The following is a 14,524-nucleotide window of genomic DNA, read 5'->3' as shown; positions in this document are numbered from 1 at the left end:
CCGCCGTGACATTCGTCAAACCCTAGCCCGCTCCGACCCACCGTGCCGAGGCAGATCGAGCCGTCCGCCCCGCGCGGAGAGGCGATCCGCGCCGTCCAGATATCGGCCGCTGCCTACATATAAGCCGCCTCCGCCAGCGGCCGCCGTCGCGTCGCCCTCTCCCACACGAAGCCCCCACCCCAACCCACCGAGCTCCTCGTCTCCGGCGGCGTAAGGAAGCAGCAGCCATGGTGAAGGGACGCACGGGGCAGCGCGTCAGGCTCTACGTCCGGGGCACCATCCTCGGCTTCAAGAGGTGAGCGGCCCCTCCTTCTCGCCGGATCTGGCCGTTCATTTCATGGCGGCGCGCTGATGGGGAAGCGGGGAAATTTTTGCAGGTCCAAGTCGAACCAGTACGAGAGCACGTCGCTGGTGCAGGTCGAGGGGGTGAACACCAAGGAGGACGTGGCGTGGTACGCCGGGAAGCGCCTGGCGTACGTCTACAAGGCCAAGACCAAGAGCAACGGCACCCACTACCGCTGCCTCTGGGGCAAGATCACCCGCCCGCACGGCAACTCCGGCGTCGTCCGCGCCCAGTTCAAGTCCAACCTCCCCGCCGAGTCCATGGTCAGTGCCCGCCCGCCCTTGGTTTACGATGCGCTGCTTGCTTGCTTGATTGCTGGTGATTTTTGCTGAGGCCGTTTGTTGCTTTGCGTTGTGCAGGGGCGCAAGGTCAGGGTGTTCATGTACCCGAGCAGCATCTAAGGTTAGCGTCTGCTGCACTATCGCTGATGTTTGTTTAAGGCTGTTGCTTTGCTCTGTGTGATTTACTCTAGCATGTGTGTTGCATTTTGTCCTGCGCCTTGAGAATGACTAGGATGAATGTGATAGAATTCCAAGTGTAGTCGAAATATAAAGTATGCCTAAAGTAGATGAACTTGTGCAATGTGTCCATCGAGATATTAATGGTTTGCCTTTGGTCAATCTGGTTCATGTAGGTTTCTGTGTTCTGGGATTTTTTATCCCTGAATGATGCCTTCTAAGCAATACTGAGTTGTTAATCTGTACTGTATCCAGTTTGATCTGTTAACATTGTAAATTATTATTAGCTTTGTTGCTAGTTCTAGTGTTCTGTTTTTGGAATGTTATTTACTCCCTACGTCTCATAATATAAGAGCGTTTTAGACACTACCCTTGAGTGTTATTAGTTTTTGAGGGAGTAGATACCAAGGCTTGTGCCGTTTGTCAATCTAGAAGGCTCACAGTATGAACAGTGGGGGAATGTGCTTACATGAAACGTTTTTATTAGAAAAAGCTGACTTCACTTGAGTGCATTAGTTTGTACCTCAAACTGCTGATTATTTTGCTATTGCAAATTACTGGTAAGCAGGTTTTAGATTTGATGTTATGGTAGAGTTGCATAATTAAGATTGGAAGTCACCTAGTTAATGTTTTGACATCAGAAGTTTGAGGGCTATCATTTCATTGGAATGCCATTCCTTATTTTTAGCAGCATAAAGTTGGTCTAATTTTCTGATATGAGATACTGTCTTGTGTTGCCTCAAATTATGAACATGATTTGCTATTTGTCATTCTAGCTGTGTTTGATACATCCATTGGGTTGGCTATGCTAACGTTGCTTCTCTTTTTGTTTTGTTCAATGCAGGTTTTTTCGATCTAGGGCCAGTAATGCTTGTTTCTTGCGATTGTCATGAGCCGAGAAATGTCATTTTATGGTGAATCTATGCTATGTTGGCAACTGAAACTGATCATGTATTCTGAGAATCTGTGGAAGTTTTGGCTAGACTTGTTTGTCAAATGTGTGGACCATTTTAGTACATTTCTATATCAGCACTAAAGCGTAATTTGTCATGAGTTTGTGACTGTTTTGCAATGTTTGAGTGTTATATGATAGGTTATCTGCTGTTTGATCCATATGATAACTCAGACATATATGATCATGAAGCAGATTGCATCCATAGGTACTGCTGATCCAAATTCCTGATGCCAACATGAATGGTCCATATTCCCAGTCTATTTCATTGTGCAGCCGCATTGTGGAATATGGTTCCCAAGCTCAGCCTAGGGATCGTTCTCCAGCAGTTTTGGTTTATAGAAATATTTCTTTACGTTTATGTGGCACGCTTGCTTGGCCGACCAGATGTGAGCTGCATAACAATTTGCCTTCTGGTTGGATTGACAACAAGGGGAACCTCTATAAAACAGTTTAAGATTTGATATAAATACATTATTTACTTAAAATGAAAACGTGGCATCCTTTGGATGCTCAGAAACATCTCTTGCATCAGGCATAATAAACCAACGAACATATAGCCTGCAACATGGTGCAAAGATAGCTCACATGCATGGGCAAGTAGGAATGATGCATCTTGGTTTAAGTTCTATTTTAGCACAATGACCATTGTTTAGAACCCTTATATAAATCTCTTCCTCCCTCCCTTTTAGCAAAAAATTGATGGTCCATCAAAGTCATATGTGTTTTAGGTTTGAGTGGCAAGGAGATTGAGCACGGTTACAGGAGTTGGTTGCGCTTTTTATTTGACCAATGCTTCTCATTGAAGGTACCAGGTTTGAGTGTTCATAAATAATATTGCAAGATATTTTTCATATGCCACGACCTAGTGGAATATCTGAATAAAAATTATTGAGCTCTCTTCAGTAAAAGTACTATAGCGGGAGATGTTATGTGGACTGTAAAAATAAATTTGCAACATACATATTATGTTCCTGCTTCACAGTGTGAACAATTGCCATTGTTGTGTGTCTATTATTAGACTATCTATGTGGTTCACTAGTTATAGCTAATATTCTTCTTCACGAACTCATGACTACTCTTGAGTGATTAAATTGTCTAGTGGCTTTGAGGATTCAACATACTATTTGATCATACAATATGCTATTTCCTTATTTGAAGTTTTGAACATACGGTAGACTATTAAGTTAAAAAAAACATATGATGGGCTATTTGAAAATCCCAAGGTTTAGAGGATTGATGTCTAATAGGATTCTGCTTTTGCATGTTAGCTCAAGTTTATCTCAATTTCATATGTAAATATTTGTATTGTCTAATTCTGTCGGTGTTTGCCTATATCACTATATGAGCACAATGCACTAGTGTTATTGATAAATAATGTTTATATAATTAGTTTGACAATGAGTAAGTTAGGATGATCCACATTCGACAAGTAGTTGGCTTCTCTGCCAGTTCCAGCATATAAGCATACTTAGGTTGTGTGTTTGGGATGAATTTGATTCGTTCCTAATTTTTCTTCCATGTGGCATGTGCAACACAGTCAAATGGTACTATTGATGCATATTCATTTGATTAGATCATCAGTAAAGGAAAGTAAGTATGATTGCATGACACTTGTGCAGACATGTGCTAACCTAACCTTATTTGTTAGGTCTGATATCTCCCAATAGAGTAAAATGCACAGAACCACCACTTTAGTGTCATAACTCCAGGAAAATCACCACTTTACAAAATGTGACACTTCGCACCAAACCAAAAAATTGACAGTGGCAAAAAACACTGATTCAAAATGCTAAGTGTTTTGATGACGTCACTAATCAGCAGGGTTCGTTTGCTGGGCTGAGTTGGCAAGGAAAAAATGCCACGCAGGCAAGTTGACTTGGTCTTCTTCTTTCTCATCCCCTCTCTCTTTGGCACTTTATCAAACACGTTGTGTGCAGTCGAGTAGGCGGCTGGGCGACACAGCAGGGTAGAGCTTTGCCTTCCACGTCCCAGGCTGCCACGCGCCCGGCTGCAGCCACAACATAGGAAACGACAGAACGTGCACCACATACCCGTACAACCTCGTCACCCTGCTCCGCCTGGACATGTATCGCCCATTCGTGGACGCGTTCGCCGGGGCCCTGGCGGTGCAGGCCGGTCCCGTGGCGTGCCCGGTGAAGCCTGTGTCGCCCTTCGACCGTCAGCGGAGCCGCTCCGTCCGCCGTGCCACGCGTGCCCGGTGAGAACCCCGGCGAGCTGTGTCTGCTCGTGCCCCTCTCCTCTCCTTCGCTTGTTTCTTCTCGTCGACCTTGCCCCTCTCTCTCTCTCTCTCTCTCTCTCTCTCTCGCTCTCTCTCTCTCCCTCTTCACTTGCACAGGGAGCTCGCCATGGCCGTTAGCTTCAAGCTCCGCCGCCAGATCCGGCCACCTAGGCACCCGCTCGTCCAGATATGCTCCTTCCTGCAGTTGAAAGCAGCAACAAATTAGGACGAGGTTCGTCTCTACTGTTGATGCTTCTGTAGCTCCTGCTGCTACTGCACAGGTTGAGGACCATTACGAGGATGAGGTTGATCAAAATCAGAACTACGTGCAACCACCAGCACCAGGCCGTCCTCATGCATATCATCGCAACGGTAGGGCTGCACCACCTATCATGTTGCTTAATTGCCAAACCGGGCGCACGTCATGCTTCCCGTCCGATGGCCTCTGGCTGGTCTGATATATGCAAACTATCTTTACTTTAGTCCTTCGAACTTAGTCTCAGCGACAGAGCTAGGGGTGGGCATGCCCCCCCTCCCTTCCATTTTTTCTTCTAAAAACACCCCTACATAATCTATCCATCTATCTACTACCCCTATAAAAGCATGAAGTGTGGAGATCCAAATCCATTCTGTCTGTCCATATGGCAGATCCTACGGCCTAAAGTCCTCAGATATTTAGCGCTAATTGCAATTAGCGTTGTACCTCCCAACCCCATGTCTCCCGCTGCCCACCTCCAGCGCCCCCCGGAAAAGAAAACCGCCCACGCCCATGCCCCACTCATCGCTCCCCTGTCCCACTCCCACGTCTGCTCTTTTAGTGCTCTGTTGCTAGAGTGGTTTCACTTATTCGATTAGTTTTTGGGATTGAGTGTTGCTCCAATAGTATTTGGCAGTTCCATTCTTGGTGTTGTGCTCATTTACCATTTGGTGAAAGGATCTACACGGTTGGGTTGGTTGTTATATGCTGGGCTATTTGGTTGGTTCATAACAAAGCAACCTTCAAAAAGAAGATGATCAAGTCTCCTTTTAAAATTGTTTTCGTCTCATGTTCTCTCTTGGTGTATTGGGTAGGTATTCATAAGGGAGATGACGCGGAGGAGCTGAAGTAGGGAGCGGACCTGCTCAAGATCAATGCACCAACATACTGAGGCTTTGCCAAGGAGCATTTCAAGGAACTTATGAGGATGGTGCACTGAGATACGTCATTCTAGAGTCTGGGGTCATTGTCGGGGCTGCTGTTTTTTGCTGATGGTGTCTCCTTGTTGGTTGTATGAACTATCTTGTTGTATATTATCTTTCTAGATGTTGTTAGGTCTAGATTAGTGTCTTCAGGTTATTGCCTGGTAGTGCAGGAGCTGATTGCGGGCGTGCGCGGCGGGTTTCTTGATGATGCCTCGAACTCGCACTCTCCCTTCTCTCCTCCGGTTTCTCTTGCTGTGTCATGATTGTTGTATTCTCTCCTTCTGTTTCTCTTGTCATGTTGAACTCACATTCTCCTTTCTCTCTCCTCATGTTTCTCTTGTTGTGTCGAGACTGTTGTATTTAGTATCTTTCTGGATGTTGTTAGGTCGAAAAAATTGTGCACATAACAACAGGGGGATTCAGTTATTTTGACTTGTAAGGATTTAGTTTATGTACTACTGCTCCTAGAAGGTGTATTTTAAGGACATGAAGGTGAGTGTTAATAACTTCAAAGGATGATCTCATTTTCCTGTGAGTGAGTTTTTTGTTTCCATCTGATAGGCTTGATTACTATGAAAATACATGGTTAATGCTCGCAGTTTATGCATGCAAGGCGTTGTTTTGTCTTTGCATTTGATGGGCAAAGTTGTTTTTTGGGGGTAAAGTTATTGTTTTTATTAGCATGGTAACCTTCAGATGTTGATGCAAAAGACAAGTGTCGTGTTACCCCAATGCAGTTTCCATATGCGTCACGTTACCCCAATGCGGTTTCCATATGGTTTATTACTTCAAGCGTCGCATTACTTTTTGTCAATATCTCTCGGAGATAGTCGGTTCACTCATGATTGATGACAAATATATTCACTGAATTTTTACTTCGAGCTAGATTTCTTCTGTATTATTACAACAATGTTCATTATAAGTTTTTTTTATTTTACTAACATATTATTTTTCTAAAACGTATGATGATTATATTCACATGGTACTCATGAGTTGCACGTGCATGTTTACTAGTTAGCTCAAAGTGGTCTAAATTTATGTGTTTGGTCTCCTCCAACCTCTCATGCTATGTAACACTTGATCATTGGTAGAAAAAGGGCCTGTTGTCCCGGTTCGTAAGGGCCTTTAGTCCCGGTTCCTGAACCGGGACTAAAGGGTCGGTACTAATGCCACGGCGCTTTAGTCCCGGTTCAGTCCAGAACCGGGACTGATGGGCCTCCACGTGGCCTGTGCGCGGAGCCCAGGCAGGAGACCCTTTGGTCCCGGTTGGTGGCACCAACCGGGACCAATAGGCATCCACGCGTCAGCATTTCTGTGGCTGGGGTTTTTGTTTTTTTTGAAAGGGGGAGTTGGGGGTTTTGGGGGTTTTGGGGGGTTAATTTAGGTGTTTCATATATTGTGTTAGCTAGCTATAATTAATAGAGATAAGTGTCCTCTCTTATGTCCGTGCTTGGTCGACGCTACGTACTATACATACGTATAGAGAGGACTAGACACGCTAGCTAGCTAGTAAGTAAACGAAGGAAACAGAAGATCGTCATGAACATATATGCATACAGAGAGAAGTGATATCGACCACCTCTCCTTCTCCGAGAGATTGGTCGAACAACAAGTTCTCGTATATCTATCCGACACTACCGGCTACATATATACAATAATTATCTCTTACAAATATAATCATACGGACTCATGGTCCACATAGTATTCTCCGTCTTCAGCGATCACGTGGTCAAGAAAGAATGCCGCCAATTCCTCTTGAATTGCTCGCATGCGAGCTGGTGCTAGGAGTTCATCCCGTTTCCCGAACATCTAATTTGAAGAAGGGGGTCAATACATATATATATGAATGAATGAAACTGAACACAATTGATGGTAATAAAATAAAATTGTGAATGTTGTTATTTATGTACTTCATATTGTTCGTCAGAGTACCCGCCCCGCTCACAGGTCGTGTGGCGGATGGACTCGCAGACGTAGTATCCACAGAAATCATTCCCTTGTTCCTGCCACAACCACTTTACAATAAATAGAGGTCAATCAAACTGATAAGCAAGAATGCTAAATGGTATTGATGAAACTAGCGCTTGAATCACTAGGAGATGCGCGGAACATGCTACTATAGTACTTACTTTCGGGTGTCTAAATTCCAGCTCCTTCGGCAGTCCCGGAACTTTTCTGGTGAATTTTCTCCAAACCCTGCCGGACAAAGAAAACAATTACTTGATATCAGGAAATGAACAAAGTTGCTGATATGGTGGATAATGATCGATTTTAACTTACTTCTTGAGGATTTCAGTCATGTCCGCATACTCCTGGGGATCTTTTCGTTTAGAGTCCAAGACAGTTACTACTCCCTGCTCAAGCCTAATCTCTAGGAGAATATAGTGGTACCTGCGCATGCATGCATAACTCATCAATTACATTACTATAACCTGGACTAATATATAAGGGAAACCGAATATGCACAAGACAGTAACACTCACTTGAAGTTGTAAGGAAAGAGTATTATATCTTTGTTTTCATTTTTTTGAATGATCGTAGCAAGTTGGCCTCAGTATCTTCGGGACGATGTTCAACCTCAGTTGCATCTATGAGATATGTGTTAACGAACCCAATATCACCGATTTGTCTTTTCTTCAATTCGGCGATCTTCAATCTGCATAATATAGTGAGGATAATTATAAATACATGCAATGAAAGAGATGAGCTATATAGAGAGACTTAATGACAGAAGTAGTAGTACTTACAGACAGTAGCATGTGACCGTTGTTTTATCGAGGGCCAATTGATTGAAAAACTGATAGAACTCCTCAAATGGAATAGGCAACAGTTCAATTCCAACGAGGTCATGCTCCGGTTTAACTCTCGCATACAAAGTACTCCTCCCCCAGACTCTCTGCAGATTTTCAAGTACCAATCATGTAATCTTCGCGTCATCGTTGTTAAAGATTTTTCATCTTTGACGAGAGGCTTCCCGTACTCGTATCTGTGTATCTGCACTTCCATGGGATCATAATGTACATCGTCGGGTAGGTAATTGTCAACATTGCAATAACCGGACACCATCCTCGGATCGACGATGTCGCTAGGCACCTTGAGCGGGGGGCACGATTGCTTCGCTTGTTCGCCGAGCTGGGCAATTTGTTTTCCAGCTGCTCATCGTTCTTTCAGCCTTTGATCACTGACTGTACTTCCCGACCGCTCCGCTTCGGCCCATGTCTTTGCAATAATGCGCTCATAGTTGCCTTTCGGCGGAGACTTGGGTGGTTTTGCCAGGGCAGCCAGAGTGCGCTTCACTTTCACCGGATCTACCTTCTCCTCCGAAGGTGGATGTCTCTTTGCTTTCAACCCTTGAAACCAGTCATCCACTTCGGTTCGCGCGATCTTCGCGTTCTCCTCCGGGGTCCTCTCGTATGGTAACTTCTGTGGACTCTTCAGAGAAGGACCGAATCTGTATGTCCTCCCGCCTCTGGTTGTACTATTAGACGCCGGCCGAGCAGACGGAGCGGTTGTCTTCTTTACTTGCTTACGAGGCGGAGGAGAAGGACTATGACGCGCCGGAGCAGCTGCCGGAGCGGCGGCGGGTCTCTTCCGCCCTTGCTGACGAGGCGGAGAAGGAGGAGGCTGGCTGCTCGGGCGCGCCGGCGCAGGCGGAGAAGGAGGCAGAGTGCCGCCACGCGCTGGAGAAGGAGCCGGCCGAGGGCCCTGATCGTCACTCACTGGAGGAGGAGGCGGTGGAGGAGGCGGAGTGCCCTAACTCGCCGGAGGAGGAGGAGGCGGAGGCGTCCAGTTCGGAAGGTTGATGAGCTCCTTCCGCCATAGGCATGGAGTCTTCAGAGCAGACCCCAGCCGAGTCTCCCCTTCACCGGTAGGGTGGTCAAGCTGGAGGTCCTCAAATCCCTCCGTTATTTCATCCACCATCACCCTAGCATATCCTTCTGGAATCGGCCGGCAGTGAAAAGTTGCACCGGGTTCAGTAGGATAAACAGAGCCAACAGCCGCCTTGACCTTCAAATTCATCCATTGCGTCATAAGGTGGCAATTTTGAGACTTCGTGATAGCATCCACGGGATAGCTGGCAGGAGCCGTCAAGGCATGCTCCGGCTGAAGCAGCTCGGTGGAAGCCACGCTGCTTCTGCGCTGAGATGGCGGGGTAGCTTCGGGGGAAGCTTCGGCAATACGTTTGCTGCGATTTGCTTCTCGTTCCTCTATCGCGTCTACCCTTGCTTGTAGCGCCTGCATTTGGGTCTGCTGCACTTTTTTCCTCCTCTCATGGGATTTGTAACCGCCTGCGTTCGGAAACCCAACCTTCCATGGAATGGAACCTGGCGTGCCTCGTGTCCGTCCAGGGTGCTTAGGATTCCCGAGGGCCATTGTGAGCTCGTCGTTCTCTCTGTCTGGAAAGAACGTCCCTTGCTGCGCTGCTTCGATATACTGCTTAAGCTTCCTGACTGGTATGTCCATTTGATCGTTCGTCCAAATGCGCTTCCCTGTTACAGGGTCCAAGGTTCCGCCAGCCCCGAAGAACCAAGTCCGGCAACGGTCTGGCCAGTTAATTGTCTCTGGTTCGATCCCTTTATCAACCAGATCATTCTCAGTCTTGGCCCACTTAGGCCGGGCTACGAGGTAGCCACCTGACCCCGTGCGATGGTGATGCTTCTTCTTCGCAGCATTTTGCTTGTTTGTCGCCGACATCTTCTTACTCTTTTCCGATATCTCGTGGGCCACAAATGTGGGCCAGTGATCTCTGATCTTCTCATATCTGCCCTTGAATTCTGGTGTCTCATTATTTTCGACAAACTTATTCAGCTCTTTCTTCCACCTCCTGAATAGTTCTACCATCCTCTTAAGAGCAAAAGACTTGATTAATTGCTCTTTAACTGGGTTCTCTGGATTATCCTCTGGCGGTAGGGTGAAATTTGACTTCAGCTCAGTCCAAAGATCATTTTTCTGCATATCATTGACATAAGACACCTCAGAGTCTTCTGTAGCCGGCTTAAACCATTGCTAGATGCTTATCAGGATCTTGTCCCTAACCAGAACCCCGCACTGAGCAACAAATGCATTCTTTGTTTGGATGGGTTCAATCGGTTGGCCGTCGGGCGCGATTGCTATGATCTCAAACCTTTCATCCGAGCTCAACTTTTTCTTCGGGCCTCGTCTCTTTACCGAAGTTGTGCTCGATCCGGAGGGCTAGAAAAAAGAACAAAGACTTAATTAATATGTGTACATACCAAAACAATGAATGCATCAATCAGCTAGTCAGCACAGGCTTAACTAATATATATACCTGGTCGGACTCGGTTCGGTCACCGGAGCCGTCATCACGGTCTCCTTCTTGCACCGGCATTGGGTCACCGGAGCCGTCCTCATGTTCTTCTTCTTGCACCGGCATTAGGTCACCGTAGCCAGCTTCTTCACCCTCTCCTTCCAGACCATCAGTGTCGTTGAGAAACAACGAGACGGCATCACTTCCTTCTGCGATTATGTCCCTCAACAACGCTTCTTTTGCTTCGTCTCGGGCGGTGTCCATAGTTTCTACAAATATTTACAATATGGCAATTATTATTCAAACATGACAGATGGATATATTAGTGGCAAACGTAGAACTAGCTACCTAATCATAGTAAGGAACCATATGTATTAATTAGTGGCCTCGACGCTGCTTCTCTAGGGTTTGGGGTGGCCTCGACAATGCTTCAAGGGTTTGGGGTGGCCTCGAGAACGCTTCAAGGAGGGGGTAATATCGACCCCCCCACGTGTTGAAGCTATCGGGAGGGGGTATATATCGACAACGACGACACTACATCTATGTCCCTCGACGATCCTCGTTCCCGATAAAAAAAGAGGAAGAAGAAGAAAAAAAAGAGGATAAGAAAGAATAGAGGAGAAGAACTCCTCTATTCTTTCTTCTCCTCTTTTTTTTTCTTCTTCCTCTTCTTTTTTTATCCTCTTCTTCCTCTCATGTTCGAGAGGATCGCCGAGGGGTCGGGAGGTTGCCTAGTGTCAAAGGATTCAACAAAACCATGTCTTCATCATTAGGCAAAAGTAACAGGTGCATGATGGTACGAAGCTCTCCAAAGTTATTTTGGAACGGAGTCCTAGATAGGATAATTCACTTTTTGGTACAAAGTTCAGCAAGAACCTTCCAAATATCGTTATTTGGAAGGCCTTTGCTGAAATTCATACAAAAATGCAAATTATTCTATCCGGGACACCATTCCAAAATAACTTTGGAGGACTTCGTCATGCCCTGGTTACTTCTGGCTAATGATGAAGCCATGGATTTCTTCAATACTTTGACACTAGGAAATCTCTCTCTCGACCCCTCGGCGATCCTCGACCCCTCGAACCCTCGACGACCCTGGAACCCTCGACCCCTCGGCGATCCTCTTCTTCCTCTCATGTTCGAGAGGATCGCCGAGGGGTCGGGAGGTTACCTAGTGTCAAAGGATTCAACAAAACCATGTCTTCATCATCAGGCGAAAGTAACAGGTGCATGATGGTACGAAGCTCTCCAAAGTTATTTTGGAACGGAGTCCTAGATAGGATAATTCGCTTTTTGGTACAAAGTTCAGCAAGAACCTTCCAAATATCGTTATTTGGAAGGCCTTTGCTGAAATTCATACAAAAAGAAAAATTATCCTATCCGGGACACCATTCCAAATAACTTTGGAGGACTTCGTCATGCCCTGGTTACTTCCGGCTAATGATGAAGCCATGGATTTCTTCAATACTTTGACACTAGGAAACCTCTCTCGACCCCTCGGCGATCCTCGACCCCTCGAACCCTCGACGACCCTGGAACCCTCGACCCCTAGATGACCCTGGAACCCTCAACCCTCGATCCCTCGACCCTATAGAACCGTCGAACACTCGACCCTGAAACCCTCGACCCTTGACCCCTTAACGACCCTCGACCCTCTACCCTAGTTCCCGACCCTCGACCCCTCGGCGATCCTCGACACCCTCGTTTCCGATAAAAATTAAGAAGAAGAAGAAGAAGAAGAATAAGAAAAGAGGAGAAGAAGAAAGGAATAGCTAGAGGAGAAGATCGAAGAAAAAAAAGAAGAAAAAAAAGAGGAGAAGAAGAAAGGAATAGTGGAGAAGAAGAGAAAATAGAATATATTCTATTTTCTCTTCTTCTCCACTATTCCTTTCTTCTTCTCCTCTTCTTTTTCTTAGAATATATTCTATTTTCTCTTCTTCTCCACTATTCCTTTCTTCTTCTCCTCTTCTTTTTCTTCTTTTTTCTTCTTCTTATTTATTTCTCCTCTTCTTCCTCTCCTCTTCTTCTTTCTAAGTCCTGCTTATATACACAGAGTATTGGTCCCGGTTCGTACCCCTCTCGACCCCTCGTCCCTCTCTCGACCCCTCGACGACCCTCGTCCCTGATAACATTTTTTTCTCCCCTCGACCCCTCTCGACCTCTTGTCCCCCTTTCGACCCCTCATCATCATCTATCACCCCCCTCATTTTCTTTAGCATATATCCATGAACAAAAAAATAATTCATATATAGAAAAAATGCTATATGAACATACATACATATGAGCATATACAGAGAGCATATACATAGCCAAATCCATATACAGAGAGCATATACATACATACATACATACATACATACATATGAGCATATACATACATACATAGCCAAATCCAAATACATATGAGCATATACATACACATATGAAAATTTTTATCACACACAGAGAGCAGCGGCGGCGGCGATGGTCAGAGCGACAGGGATCGATGGGAAGGGGGGAGCTCACTGGGGGCGTGATGGGGAGGAGGCCGGGGACGGGGAGGAGGCCGGCGACGGCGCGGGGAAGGCCGACGACGCGGCGCGGGGCGACGGGGAGGGGGCCGGAGATGGCGCACGCAGCGACGAGGAGGAGGCCGGCGACGGCGCACGCAACGACGGGGAGAAGGCATGCGGCGGCGCGGGGCGACGGCGACGGGGAGCGGGCGACGACGGGCTCGAGGCGGTGACGACGACGACGAATGGCCTGGCGGCGTTAGGGGGGAATGGGAGCAGTTGGCGAAATTTTCACAAGTGCTACCTTATATACCCAGAGCAATGGTCCCGGTTCGTGGCACGAACTGGTACCAATGCACACCTATGGTCCCGGTTCGTGCCACCAACCGGGACCATAGGTCTCTTTTCAGCAGCTGAAAGGGCAGGAAGCAGAGGCCTATGGTCCCGGTTGGTGGCACGAACCGGGACCATAGGGGGGCATTGGTCCAGGTTGGAGCCACGAACCGTGACTAATGCACCCCTTTAGTCCCGGTTGGTGGCACCAACCGGGACCAATGGCCTTGTGCTGCCCCGCGCCCAAAAGTTTAGTCCCACCTCGCTAGTTGAGAGGGCTCGGGAGTGGTTTATAAGCGCTGCTGCGCCCACCCTCCCGAGCTCCTCTCAACTGCAGGCTTTCGGGCCTAATCTGTCACTGCAATGCCTGTGGGCCTATTAGGCCTACTGCGGGCCTGAATCCTGGCCCATGGTAGGGTTTCTAGTCGTATTCAGGCCGTGGTGGCCCAGTAGGTGGCATTTTTTTTGTTTTTTGTTGCTTTATTTATTTTCTTTTGTTTTTTGCTTTATTTTTTAATTCTTTATGCTTTTAGTTTTAGAAAAATTATAAACTTTTTGTTAATGCCATTAGTTTTCAAATTTGAAAACACTTTTTTAGTTTTTTTGTTTTCTCTGTTACTTTATTTATTTTATTTTGTGATTAACTTTACTATAAAAATAGTTTTTCCTGTTTTTTGATTTGTTTTTTTGCATTATTTATTTTCTTTTGTTTTGCTTTAATTTTTAATTCTGTTTGCTTTTAGGTTAGCAAAATTATAAACTTTCTGTTAGTGCCATTAGTTTTAGAAAAATTATAAACTTTCTGTTAGTGCCATTAGTTTTCAAATTTGAAAACACTTTTTTATTTTTTTGTTTTCTTTGTTGCTTTATTTATTTTATTTTGTGATTAACTTTACTATAAAAATAGTTTTTTACTGTTTTTCTGATTTGTTTTTTGCATTATTTATTTTCTTTTGTTTTTTGCTTTAATTTTTAATTCTATTTGCTTTTGGGTTAGCAAAATTATAAACTCTCTGTTAGTGCCATTAGTTTTAGAAAAAATATAAACTTTCTGTTAGTGCCATTAGTTTTCAAATTTGAATAGTTAAAATTTGAATTCTTTGAAAATTGTTTGAATCACAAGTTTGTGATTAACTTACTAAAAAATGAGAATAGATGCGCTTATAGAGAAAATTCAACCTAAATTCCTAGTAAATTTTATGAATTTCAGAGAAATTCACTATGAATTTAGGTTAAACTTTTCTCTATTAGGG

At 45.4% G+C, this 14,524-nt stretch overlaps 1 protein-coding gene across 1 annotated transcript; it reads left to right on the top strand.

Annotated features, from left to right (window-relative positions):
• The first annotated feature begins 129 nt into the window (after positions 1-129).
• Positions 130-1,854, top strand: LOC125522721 (large ribosomal subunit protein eL33w). The gene is made up of 4 exons (XM_048687758.2): positions 130-295; positions 378-606; positions 703-745; positions 1,646-1,854. The coding sequence occupies exons 1-3, from the start codon at positions 228-230 to the stop codon at positions 742-744; spliced, it is 339 nt and encodes a 112-aa protein (XP_048543715.1). The 5' UTR covers positions 130-227; the 3' UTR covers position 745; positions 1,646-1,854.
• Positions 1,855-14,524: the final 12,670 nt, after the last annotated feature.

The sequence above is a fragment of the Triticum urartu genome, chromosome 7A (assembly GCF_056163025.1).
Source record: "Triticum urartu cultivar PI428250 chromosome 7A, HENAU_Tu73, whole genome shotgun sequence".
NCBI classification, from domain to species: domain Eukaryota; kingdom Viridiplantae; phylum Streptophyta; class Magnoliopsida; order Poales; family Poaceae; genus Triticum; species Triticum urartu.
The sequence above is the reverse complement of the archived record's forward strand: the minus strand, read 5'-3'. Positions and strand labels throughout refer to the sequence as shown.

Bases quoted from the DNA above. Each gene is read 5' to 3' on its own strand.
- LOC125522721 (XM_048687758.2), top strand. From the start codon at position 228: ATGGTGAAGGGACGCACGGGGCAGCGCGTCAGGCTCTACGTCCGGGGC. The intron at 296-377 runs GTGAGCGGCCCC...AAATTTTTGCAG, and splicing joins ACCATCCTCGGCTTCAAGAG to GTCCAAGTCGAACCAGTACG. The intron at 607-702 runs GTCAGTGCCCGC...TGCGTTGTGCAG, and splicing joins ACCTCCCCGCCGAGTCCATG to GGGCGCAAGGTCAGGGTGTT.